Source organism: Lontra canadensis, unplaced genomic scaffold (assembly GCF_010015895.1).
Source record: "Lontra canadensis isolate GAN:19392208 unplaced genomic scaffold, GSC_riverotter_1.0 scaffold4, whole genome shotgun sequence".
Taxonomy (NCBI): Eukaryota; Metazoa; Chordata; class Mammalia; order Carnivora; family Mustelidae; genus Lontra; species Lontra canadensis.
The window spans coordinates 20,241,859-20,255,646 of NW_022630998.1; the positions used below are offsets into that span (position 1 = coordinate 20,241,859).

General features: G+C 33.7%; 1 protein-coding gene across 1 annotated transcript in view; it reads right to left on the reverse strand.

Annotated features, from left to right (window-relative positions):
• The window catches only part of SLF1 (SMC5-SMC6 complex localization factor 1), a 74,724-nt gene continuing 60,936 nt past the window's right edge, over positions 1–13,788 (reverse strand). Inside the window, exons 16-21 of the mRNA XM_032846392.1 lie at positions 8,242–8,387; positions 7,089–7,252; positions 6,190–6,320; positions 4,156–4,248; positions 3,573–3,755; positions 1–983 (exon numbers count right to left, since the gene is read on the reverse strand). Of these exons, the coding sequence (XP_032702283.1) occupies positions 502–983; positions 3,573–3,755; positions 4,156–4,248; positions 6,190–6,320; positions 7,089–7,252; positions 8,242–8,387 (1,199 nt within the window). The 3' untranslated portion in view covers positions 1–501. The remainder of the gene's footprint in view (positions 984–3,572; positions 3,756–4,155; positions 4,249–6,189; positions 6,321–7,088; positions 7,253–8,241; positions 8,388–13,788) is intronic.

Here is a 13,788-nt window from a genome sequence, read left to right on the forward strand (position 1 = left end):
ATAAATTTTAGAAATGTTTATTTTACAAACACATAAAACTAAAATGAGTATTTTAGTCCAACAGCCTACAGAGAATAAACAGGGAGCTACATGCTTGTAGTTGCACATTTGCATTAATATCCTTGCCATGATTCTAAGACCTTAAATCCCTGGAAGAGAGGACAGAACATTTTGATTTCAAAAAATATTTAAATTAAAATGTTTTACATGTACAATATAAATAAATATCACTTTCAGATCAAGAAATAATAAAGATTAAGGAAAGCAGTGCATACCAAATGAAACTCTTTACTTTTGAGTCAAATTCTAGAACATGGAAAAAGACAGAAGCCTACATTACAGGTTTGCAGAAGTTCTTTAAGTGCTTTTGAAAGTTAGCAAAGCTACAAATTCTGTCAATAAATAAATCAAATTAATATTTGTTAATAAGCTATGAGGTGTGTAAGAAAAGACAAAGCAAGCTAAGTGTGTTAGAAAGTTGACTCATATTTTTTGGCACCATCATGAAAACTCTGTGACTGAACGGCACATCATTTCCAATGTCACCAATAAGGCCTCAGTGTGCACTCCAGGACACACTTTTAAATTCTCAGGCAGTTCCTTCAGAATATTTGGGAGCATCTGCAATGTCTTTATATTTCTGGCATACAGATCCAATAACCAGTCAGTATGAGCACTGGTGGTTTCTTTATAATTCTTACAAGCCACAAGCAGCTCATTTAGGTGAGTTAACCCTTTGAAAGCTAAGAGGAACTCCGAAGATAAATCAAAAATTGAACAAAAATTTAGCAACATCCTACTAAGTAAAAATGAGCCAAATTCAAGTTGCTGGTGGTAAAAATGTTTCTCTGCTTGGGCATGAAAGTTCTCCACTGTATCTTCTATTTTTGTAATAGCAAATAGTTCTTCCTTGATTTGAGATGATACCACATAATCCAAGGGCAATTCTCCCTTAGAGTTCCTCTGCTGTAAAAGCACTGGGCCTGTGAAAAAGAAAATGCACAATGTCAAAACATTTTTATTTTGGCAGCTGAACAGTTGTTTTCTCTATTTCTCCAAAGCACCCAAGTCTCTTGTTTACAATCATATTTTGTACAAATTCATGTTGACAAAATTAACTGGCCATACATATTGACTGCCTAATAAAGGTACACTAAAAAAACCAAGAATTCTAGTCAATACCTAATTAGGTTTGCCTAAAAACACACGCCTTAGTTCAATAAATACTGTAATTACAAATTTTAAAAAAGCATATCAAACTTCATAAATTGTCATGTTGAAATAAGAATTTCAGTGTTCCCAGAAGATATTAACAAAATGTGTTCTTCCTCAATATGTATACAAGTCTTAAATGTATCTTATAATTTCACCAAGGGGAAAGAAGCACTATCTCCTTCCATTGCTAACAGGTGACTGTGACAGAACAGAGTATAAAACCATGCACAGACATAGATCACACTTTCCATTAACCTTCGCTTATGTTCAATTTTTAGCATACATAACTGATTTACAAAAAATTAAATGTTAACTGCTCTGAGTCAAAAGTTAGATTTCATCTTTCTGTCCTAGCTAAATCTAATTTATATACATAGCAAACACTGAAGAGTTTATCCCCTAGGTAGTAAAGGATAATATGGGAGGGGCAAAACAACAATGACTCAGTATTTGGTCACATAGCACTGAGTATTTTTACCCCTCTGTCAAGTCCTGTCATTATTTATGTACTCTGCCATAAAAATGTTATGAAAGATCTAAGATTTTTTGTACTAGAAGACATAATCAGAAGATCCTACTATACAACATAAGAGATACTGTCTGAAAACACATCATAGGTGCAAAAATTCCTAATGATGAAGCTGATGCAACATATGTAAAGGCCTAGTTTATAAAATATGTTTAATATAAAAAGGTCAATGACTGATAATATGTAATTTAATTTTATGGGAAAAAATAAAATTCTAAAACTAGGTCTCTTTTCATTATATTTCAAAAAGTTGTACCAAGTGACTCCTCTTACAAAAACAAACAGACAAACAAACAAAAATTATGGACAAGATACCAAAAGTAAACAAAAGTTTTAGAGACATAAATAACCGATATCACTTCTTTCAAGTCTGAGTAACTCACAAAGAAGAATGATGTAGCTACTATAATGACGCTGTTAAATGTTAAACGATATGACAGGTCCAAACAGAATATGACTAAGGCAAAGCTTAAGCTGTACAGTTGCCAAAGGACCTCAGTAAATTCAACTGCAAGTAGGTTTCTTCTTTTACGACAATGAACTCACCCACATACTATTCTCCAACAAGAGCCCTGGAAAAATTCACTTTGGTCAGTATAATCCCACTCTCTAAAGAGTTGGACTTAATACAGCAATGGCTCTTATATTGCTTAGATCATTTGAAGCAAGGCCAAATATAGGCTTCAAATGTCACTACATGACTGAGTAGAAAAATAAAACACAGGAGACAGAACATTATGGTTTAGTAAACATATAATATGAAAAAAAGTAGAACTGAAAAATATATTGATTATGAAATGGTGTCAGTAAAACAGACACACTAAGGCCTTTAGGGGGCAGGAGAAGACTATAAATAACCAAAATGCTTCTGCTACCAAGCTATACAGCCTTTCACATATGTATATATATGGGGGGGGAGGGGGAGGGCTAAAGAAAATTTGCATTTTATTTTTATGCAGAATGAAACAGCTTTAATTACAGGAGAAAATAATTTTAAATTTCCAGTTAAAATCAGGACAAATAAAAGTAACAGGAAATATACACAAATTTTTATTTCTGCATTATAAACTAGTCATCACTTTTCCTTTGTTTCTCTTCTAAAACACAAATCAGTTATCAGCAAAATTTAACATAAAATTTATATTATTCAGTTCACATGTAAGAAGAATGGCACTGAAGAGGGGAGTGGGGGTGCTTTCTAAAATAAAGAGATCAAAAATCAAAAAAAGCAGCAGATAAATATTAAGTTCAAATTATCTCCATCACAAAACCCCTGCACAACAGTTACCACCATTTGAAAAAATCTTTCCACTATAACTTAATTGACTGCAAAATGTGAATGGAGATATTCTAGGATATCTTTTTGTAGTCTGTAAAGAAATGACTCATTTAAAAAAAAAGATTAATCGAGTTAACAGTTACATATAAGAAATGAAACAAGAATGGAAAACCCAAGTAACTACAATGGAACACTTACATTCATTTATTAATAAGCTTTCAGAAATGGCTGGTTCACAAAGACATTACACACTTTAAGAGGATTAATATTTAAAACCAACCCACTCAATTCAAAATACACTCTCATACACAAACCTAAATAGGCTTTATAATTAATGAAAATGAATAAATAAATATTTACATATTATGGAAAGGTATCCCTATTAAATAAAATGCTTTCATTCTAGGAGACTTTTTAATCTTTTTCACTAATATGAAATAAGGGTGTTTTTCCTTACAGACCTTAAACATAAAATGCTATCTACCTCTGAGGGAATTCATCAAAAAACTGGATAATTTATCAAAACCCGTTTAGCATAAATGCACTCACCCCCATGCTGTAGTAGCAGCTTGCCAATTTCTACATGTCCGTTTGACAGTGCATCATGCAAAGGAGTCACCCCGTCCACTTGAGTGAGCAGATCTACCTCTGGACAACGTTGCAAAATTTCCTGGACACACACTGTGTTGCCATAGTTACAGGCTTCATGCAAAGGCGTCCAGCCAGCATTGTCTAAATTAGAAACCAAGGCAAGTTTTAAAATAGCAAAAGTAGGACTTCTGGCAGTAAAGTATTGATATTCTACTTCCTTTATCAGTGTGACTTTCTAGGTGCTTCATATAGAAATAGCATGTTCTGATAAAAATGCCTAAGGTCATATTTCTAATTGTAAGAAAAATAAATTAAAACAATTTTAAAATAATGATTTTGAGATCTATCAAAATATGGACAAAAAAATGTTTCTGTGCTATTAGTTACAAATCACTATATGATGATTTCCTGGTTTTGTAACTGGTAATATTCTAAAGATATGTTAGGTAAATATACTTAAATGATTTTTCTTAATGTTGACATAACACTAATACCACAAACACTAAGACACTGGATCAGACTACAAAAATACAGAACTTACCTTTAACATTGATGTCTATTCCTGGCAAAGAGAGAAGAAGAATCAATTTCTCCACTTGGTTATTTATGCAAGCTCTATGGAGGGCTGTTTCTCCTGCCATAAAAAATTAATAGATTATTCCAGAGAAGACAAGATATCAACTAAAGAAAATAATCAAAGGGCATGAACTAGGAGATCTGGCCACATGCCAGAAAATTATTTATTGAGTTTTCCTTTTGACTGGTTTAAACATCTCTTGCATTAAAAAAAAAAAAAAAAAAAAAGAGGGGGAGGGATACCCACCAATCCATGGAGCTTCTGTTCTATCAGCAATTCCGCAATGAAATTCTACTGCAAAAGGTTTAATACAGGCATTGTCTCCCCCTAGTTCAAGGTTTAAGGCTTCAATCCCGCTATAAAAGCCCCAAATGATCAGAGAACACCAAAAATACTGGGTTTTGAAGCAATAAAAGTTTAGAGTGCAATTGCCCTCTCTTAAATTTATTCATGAACCTACGTTAAATGTATGGCTCTTTTTTATACAGCATTTATAGCTTAATTCAAATGAATGTTTCTGGCTAAGCACGAGTGCCTCTACACACTCAAGTATAATTCAGAACTTCAAATCCATTAACAGATGGTTTGCTGCTTCTCAATAGGCTGTCTGGCTTGGCTACAGCAGCACAGAGAAGGAGAAATGGGGGAATCTTAATATAAACACACACACACACACACACGCACGCACGCACGCACACGGGGGAAAAATGTAGTACCATTTAAAGCTGAATAAGAGTGACAAATGAAATGGTAAAGTTTTTTCTAGGAGGGATGCAATTAGTGCCTGTTGGCTAAAAGGGTCTATATCCATCTCTGTTGTAACCAAGATTAATAAGATGTAAGTGATAATGTGATGTAAAGGGAATTTAAAAAAACTTACAATAAGCAATTGCTTAGAAAACAAATGAAATACTGAATCAAACCCTTTCTTGCTATAACATACTAAGTAGCACATTTTTACAGTGTTCAATTTTATAGATTATCTTTGTAACTTCTACCAAAACATTTCTTTTACATGCAGGGAAAGGCTTTTGAAGTTTTTTCTCTACTGTTTCTCAGTTCTCTTCCTCCCTCCCAGTTCCCTCTGCTGTTCAGGCTAAAGTCATTCATATTCATTTTACTTTCTGACACAATAAACAAAGAAAAAGGACACTGTTCGTGTAGTTAATACCAGAGTTCCACTTTAATACATTTTTCACATTTTGAGCTAAATGGGCAGCTACTGTGAATTCATCAAATGCCAATTATGAACTTTTATCATGTGGAGAGATTATAAGAGCGTCACTCCTTCTGTTTACATTGGTGTCCCAATGATAATTTTTGTATTAAAAGTGCAATACCGCTCATTAACAAGAGATTCCGTAACTTCCTTTGGTCAGGTATAGACTTGTGGAAGGTAACTTCTATTTGTGAGTTAAGAGGTTATGAAGCAAAAGAGGTGCCGAAGTGAATTATTACTGCACTATTCTTGTTACTCCATCCTTTAGGTACTTAGGTTCCAGTATAGTTAGAACCAAAAGCCAAACACATTTCATAGTCTGGGCTCAATGCCTAGGAGAAAAGAGTCCATATGCTTAACACAGCTATGTAACATAGCCTACTCCTCATTCTTTGTTCACAAAATGTCTAGGACTAAAAGAGATGAAGACTGAATTATACTTTCAAATCAAAAGACTCTAATCCCAAGCTGCACAGGTTGAGGTGGAATAGAAAAGTAAGGCGGGCAAGTCTGGAATGAGCTCAATATGAGCTAATATCTGGAGGGGAGGGGGATAAAGAAGGGGGGGGAATGTTCTATTATACTGAATATTAAATAATCACATTCTCTGCACACATGACAGTTCAAAAAAAAAAAACTAATATTCCAACGAAGAAGGTATTTTCCGGAACAAAATACCAAGTTCAAGGATTCATTGGGGCCAGTGTGTAAAACTTAATAAATACTGACCACAACCATGAGAAGTTCTTAGCATAAATTAACTTAGATACTTGCAATACCTTTCAGATTAGTCTTGTGAAAATTCATCTTTGTAACTAAAGAGGGGCAATTCTCCTTGGAACATGATAATTCTCCTTCTGACTTCTTTTTCAATCTTTTTAACGATGAACATTTAGCAAGGTTCAGCTCTCTGAAAATAAAGTAAGAAAAAAATCAAAGCTTGTTTTTCACCAAGGCATGGCAGTGTACATTACATAGTGAGTACTTTTTAAAATCTAGCCTCCTGTTCATTTAAACCCCCTTATTCACTCAAACCTTTATTGCTTGCTTTTTATATTTATTCCAAATGTGCTGAAACAAATTTTTATGCATTCATTTTTATTAACCTTGTACCCCCAATTGCTCACTGAAAAGTTTATGAATATGGAATGTCTTGCAGAGGAAGAGCCCAAGTAAACTACATTTGGCAAAGATAAAAAAGCAAAATGCTAAGCTCCAAATGCAGGCTCCTGCTCCCCATTCTTATTTTCATATTCTGATCCTATTCTTCCTAAAAACATGTTAAGGTTTTCTGAAATTTTTACAGCATACTTTTAGAAAAGGTTTTGCATGTGGGGGAAGCTACTGCAACAATTCAGAGTATCTTACATGCGTATGCATTCTGAAAACCAATCTTTATTATATACAAATAGTGATTTAAAACACAGGCAAAAATAGTGTGAAAGAATCTGAAAAACAGTTGTATTTCTTTTGGAAAGCACTTGGTCTTAACACAAAGAAAACAGGTACCTTGAATTAAAGCAATAATGTTGATCATATGTATTTTTTTAATAAGTCTCAAACTCAGTTTTCTGCTACTCAGTATAATTCAGACAATGTAAGTATAAAGTTTAAGGAATGTCTCCAAAAAAGGACTGTACTTTAAAAAAAAAAAAGTTGATATATAAGCATCACTTACGGTAACTCTGGCAGCCCTTCAACTTGTTTCTGTTTCACACCGTTCAGCATTAATAAGGCTCTCTGAGATTCAAGGCAAGGCCGCTGTCCTATTTTCTTTGGTATCTGCGTCTTTCCAATCCCATGCACACCAGTCTTCCCCAAAGCTGGCAAATAGGAATATACCTGTTGCAAAATAGTATTATATTGCTTTCTCAACTATGAAGACCTGGAAAGCAGTCAAAAGAAATTACCTGATTCATTTCAACATTACAATCAGTTATATTTTCTTGGTTTTATCACCATTGTTATCCTTTCTCATTTGAACATGCTAGAACAATAAGAAAGTTTCTAGTTCCAGGTCGTTAACATGACAGATACAAAAAGAAAAATATCTTCTTGAAAATAATTATTTTTTCAAATTCACTTTTGATACTCTTTCAGCAAAGTTCTCATTTGGATTAGTCTAATGCCCAACTTGTTATGGTTTGTTTGCATATTTTAAATATTTATGATTTATGTACAACCTGTATTTTGTCATTTCCATTTTGGTAATGCCTTCCTTTGACAGAAAACAAGTCTAGAATGAGTGGACTAAGAAGAGCAAAAGTTGTTAAGGACAAAAGATTGCTGCAAAACAGTTTTTGCCCAATCCGATTAATGAACAAGCATATTTCTCTTTTGTTGAAGAAACTGCTGAAGACAGTAGATAGTAATCAAAGATGGCCAAGATAAAACTGGAAAACTTTGAGTCACATGCAGTTTACATATGTGTATATAAAGATAAAAACAAATAACCTTTGGCATCATTTACAAATTTTGCTTTTTGAATACCATTAAATACTACATAAAAATTTTCTGGATCTAGATCTTTTCAAAATAATTATCTTATGTGCTACGGCAAATGATTAGGAAACCAAGTTTCTGCATTGTTTTTCTGATATCAAGCCTTAATTACTCTCAAGTAATTAAAATTTCTATCACTAATTACACTTCATTTTGGGTGTTGAAAAATAACCACTCTTACATAGATTTGAAAGATTACAAAGATTTACATAAATTTGAAAGATTTAAGGTTAACACTTTCTGTCCAATTATTAGAAATCACAAAACACATTTGAAAGTTGAATTTATGAACTCACTTCTTGGCAATTAGAAGAATAGAGTGGTCTTACCATTTTCTGAAGAGAGAGTGGCTCAGAAGAAACACTGATGGAACTCTGTAAACACAACTTTTTAAAGACTGCCTCTGCAACAAACATTTGAAGCCAGGAGGAGGAAAAGGAACAAATGAAAATCTCTAATTCCTGTGAAGAAAAGTCTGGACAAAACAAGAAAAGTAAATATAGTTACAGCTATACCCTATAAAAGTTCTGTTTATAGAATATTTTCTTCATGGGTTTTTATTCATTCAAATGATGATTCTTATACCAGTAGGATTCAGCCCCATAATTTTCAACCCCCATAAGGGTTAATACTCCTATTCCTTGCCTTTCAAGAAAAAAAAAAAAAAAAAATTTATGGCACATATTCTCATATTCGAAACAATCATTTCTTTTTATTATTTTAAATAGAAATCTTGACATTAGATACATACACACATGAATCAATAGATAATATATGAATAGATAGGTATGAGGTTTTAATTACTGTATCTTCTTTAATTTTAACTTTTTAATTTTATTTTATTAACATATAATACATTATTAGCCCCAGGGGTACAAGTCTGTGTATTACTGTATTTTCTGATTAATGTTAAAGATCTTTTCCCACAAAGTGTTGTGCCTTTTGCCAACAAATACTTAGTTTTTTTAATGGACACATGTTATTTAATTTGAGCTGAAAAGAAGAAAGAAATTAGACCCTTTCCCCTGACAACATCCATGAATCCTATCACTGCAGAGGAGGAATAAATGTACAGGAAAGGAAAATTTAAGACAAGAGAATGTATAAGGACTTCCTTAGAAGTCTGTACCCACTCTACTACAGGAATTAAGGGGAGGGAACTAAAATTTTAAATAACAAAACCCAAAAAAACCCAAGAGCCTAAATCTCTTCTTCCAAAAACCTCAAGTTCTGCATATACGAAAGAACTGAAAGTAATGAAAAACTGGAATGACTATTTGTCACATAAAATAATCTATTTGCTGTTATGAATTCTCCATTGATACTCTCTGCATAAGTAACAGAATGGATGATAAAGTGGACTATAAAGAATAAATAAGACCAATCAACAAGACACTACAAGAGCTAAAACTAAAACAGGAGAAAAAAGTTGTGATGTTATTATACAGCACAGCAGATTCACTACTAGAGGGAAGAAAAATTTTTTCCTCTATCCTCTTAGGTTCTTTTGGCTGGTCTATTAATTAAACTGACATAAGACAGATTAATAGGAGAAAAACAAATTTGATTCCTTTCATATGGGACCCTTATAGACATGAAAGGTTCAAAGACAGGTAAGTGAAGTTTATATGCCCTCCTGAGTTAAGGAGAAGGACAGTTGGAGTCTGGGGCTTCAAAGGAAAGGAAGACAATTTTTAGGAAGATGAGAAAAGCAAATGTTTGGTTAACAAGTATTTGACATGCTATGTAAAATACAATGAAACACAGAGAGTAATCTGAACAAACAGGCTCTGCCAAACTTGACCGAGCTTACCACATCTATCTTATACATTTTGTAGTTATCTCTGGTGGTGGCTCTCTTCCTGTACCAGTCCCTCTATCTAAATTCTTTTAGGCAGTTTAGGGAGTAACGAAGAGTCCTTCCTGAGTCTTATGATCCTTGATTGTCTTCAGCTCAAAATAACCCACATGCTAACGTGGCACATTCTGCTTCCCTTCATTTCTGCCTTTGGAACTTCCCAAGAAGTTTCACATTGTAGAATTTGAGTTGGTAGATTGCTCCATCTCACTGAACCAGTATCTTAGCCCTGAGAAAGGGTCAGCTCAATTAAAAGAGCTGTGTCTCTTTTCAGAACATAGTGATGCTGGTGGGCTCCCAAAGTTAGGTCCACATTGTACAAAATATCAGGAATCTACTAAGAGTTATTGCTATGGAAACAAAAGAATAGCAAATGCTAATGGTTGGGGCAGACTATAATCTAAATCTCTAAGTTCTGAAGGCAGCCAGTCAGGATTTCTACATGTCTGGCTCAAAACATCTTCAGATGTAATAAGGGCAGGCAATGGTAATCTGAAAGATTTTCATGGTTTGCAGTTTCACTGTCTCTGGTGAGTTTTCTGAGGGGCCACACAGCAAGAGGCATAAAGACAGTCCATGCATAAGCTGCTGTGGTAATTTCTCTAGTTGTCCAGCTTTTGCTTGCACAGCTTCTGGAAAAGGGGAGTTTCAGTTCTCAGAGTTTCCAAGTCAGAAAGGTGGAAGAAAATTTAGAAGTGTCCGTTTGAACAGTTATAGCCAAATACTGGAGGCACTAGAAGAATTCAGGATCTAGTCCAGTTTATGGGCAGAAAACAAGACTTCAAAGACGATGAATGGCAATAGAATTTGATATCCATAAACGTGTATGGTACTGAAACAATTTTTCTCTCTACAGTCCCCTCCATTTAATCAATTTCAACCACAGTAAGACTAAGTCATTTGAAAATTAAGTTCAGTTTCAGTAAACTTGGCCTGATTATTTACATAAGTGCAGCAAGAATAGTTACTGATCATACAGGCTCTTCTAAATCTGCTTTGTTGGAACTTTTCATAATGAATCTTAGATTAAACTTTTTTTTTTTTAAGTTTTGTGTATTTTTTTTTAGTAATCTCTACCCCCAGTGTGGGGCTTGAATTCATGACCCCTAGATCAAGAGTTGTATGACCTACCAACTGAGCCAAAAAGGCACCCCTCAGACTGAATTTTCAGAAGATCTTGAGAATAGGAAGCCAAGCCAAGGTCCTGTCATCAGATTTTGTCTGTTATACCTACAGATGGGGATAAACTCCTCTTTTCTTGAGGTCTCCCAAACATCCAGATTTCTGAGCCTGCCAGCAAGTGACCTTGTTTACCTGGTATGGCTGCTGGGAACCCTTGGCTGTTTTTCCAAGGGGATTTAATGGCTCCATGAAGTCAGCTTTAGTTCCTTAAAGCTGTCTGGTCATATCTGATTCTATGCACATTCTCAAATATGACATTTCAGCCAAAGTTTTGGCAATACAATCAATGTTTCCAATTGTGTCCTGTTTTAAGGAGAACAGACTCTTATTGAACTTATGCAAATAGCTATACTGCCATGAAAATAAGAATGCTAAGAAGCTTCTGACTTCCAGAGAGATCGGGTAGGGAGGAAAGTACGCACTTCATCTTTGTTTACAAAGGATAGTATACTTTACCAATTTGTTGTAAAGTTTCCTTAAAAGTGGAAAAACATAACATTTACCCAGCAATGTTGCAAACAAAGTCATAAAAATTACCATTCTCAGTAGTTCATTCAGTCTCATAAAATTAATTCTTATTGATCTTAATCTTTGCAGTTTTATGAAGCTATGTTTCTTCATCAGAGTTGTGCAAATTCTTACCCAGTTAAATGTTATGATCTTAAAATGATCAGAAACATGTATTCTAGAGTATTTGTCAGGGTCTTTTCCATGAATCTCTTGGAGGATGAAATGTATTCGCAGAGGCAAGAGAGAAGAGCAATAACATTCTGTAAACAACAGACTTAAAAATGGCTTAAGACCCTTAAAAAGGGTCTGTTAAGAGTTCATTACAATTCAATTAACAAGAAAATGTAGTTACTCCTGTGGCATACTCCTGAAAATGATAGCTAGAATTACAAGTGATAACATATACCAGGGCGTATCAGATATCTGGGAATTTTCTATTATTTTTGGAACACTTACATACACCTATATAAATACAACATAAAGAAGGCTTAGGTATTACTTCTTATTTGACAATATTTCCCCATGTGATTTAAACCTAATTAGTTTAAAATCGCTCATTTGACAAGGAGAGAGAACAGACCTTTTATAATATTCTAGACATCCTCTGCAAAATCCCAAATTTAATTCAAAGTAAAAAAAGATTTCATTTAGAATTTGATTTGGGGGAGTTTGTCAAGAATATCAAAAGATTTTACAACACTTGGTCAAATAGGATCATAAGCCACTGTGAAATAATTTCACAAAAGTGACAAAAACTTTGCACTCAAATATAGAAATTTAGCTGGGGAAAAAAACAAAGCAAAAAACAAAACCTTAGCTCTTAAGAGAAGACTATTTTCTTACATAATCAAAGACTTGACAAAGACAACGTAAGAAATTATTTTGATAATACAGTGAATCTTTGTTTTCTAGGCAGATTATTTTAAAGGTGAAAAAAAACCTTTTATATTATCAAAAGCAAATGGATCTTCCATGAAAACATTGTCCTTTTAGCAGATTTAAGAATACTTTTAGTATTACTTAAAGATAAAGTACATTATTGATATCAAAGATTATTTAAGGGGCATCTGGGTGGCTCAGTGGGTTAAGCCTCTGCCTTCGGCTCAGGTCATGATCTCAGGGTCCTAGGATCGAGCCCTGCATCTGGCTCTCTGCTCAGCAGTGAGCCTATTTCCCCCTTCTCTCTGCCTGCCTCTCTGCCTACTTATGATCTCTCTCTGTCAAATAAATAAATAAAATCTTAAAAAAAAAAAAAGATTATTTAGAAAAATGACAATGAATACATTTACTTTTAGCCAATTTGCGCACACAAGGTAAAAATTCTTTCTCCTTCAGATTATGAAACAATCAAGACAAAACTATTTGTTTCTTCCTTACCAAAACCACATCTCCATACCTCTTACCTTCTTTTAGTAAAAAATTCAACTTACTTTCCTTGCATGCAGTTATTTCCCCTATTATTTCCAATAGTTTTTAATTACATATATTAATTACAATTCTTAACTCTCAGAATATTTAATTTCTTGTGAAAATTAGGAAGTAGACAATTGCGGTATTACCAATAAATTCTGAGTACACTCTACAATCTCTGGAAGTATACTGTTCCTCTTAGTAAATGTGCCAAAGAGACAAAAGACAAGTTCACTAACACACCAAATATCTTTAGTTCCTCTGTAAAAGGAAACCAGAAGTGGAAAAACCTTTAAACAGTAATTTATGTTTCACTATTTCATCAATTTAGAAATGATCTAGGTATTCAATGAATTGCTATCATTTAACTTGACTTAGCAAAACTCTAAGGGTTTAAGAAGTTACCAAAGAGATTTGGAAAAGCTATTCAATTACACATACCATAAAACAAAACTACTGTAGAAAAAACTCACCTAAAAACTCTTATCCCATTTACATCTGCCTAAATCACTTGCTCCTAACAATTATGTTTAGATTACCCATGAAACTGTCATAAGACATTAGACAAAGCCAGGCATCAACCAACCTATTTTTCTTGCTCACAACTTTTTTTTAAAAGATAATGTGAACTTATTTCACTAATAAAGTCAGGTAGAGTAAAAATTATATGTCTGCATTATATTCAATGTTGGCAATTTTAAAGACATGTTTATTGTAATTAAACCAGTGAACTTAAACTAGCTTTAATACTAAATACTTTCCCAGATGATGTGGACCTTAAAGGCATTTGCATTAGTCGGATGTATTTCTGAGAATGTTAAGATTATTTAGAGTATTTATAATTTTAGCAATACTATCCAGAGGTAGAATAATATTATACATCTACCTGCTGCCCCACCCCGCCCCCACACACCTG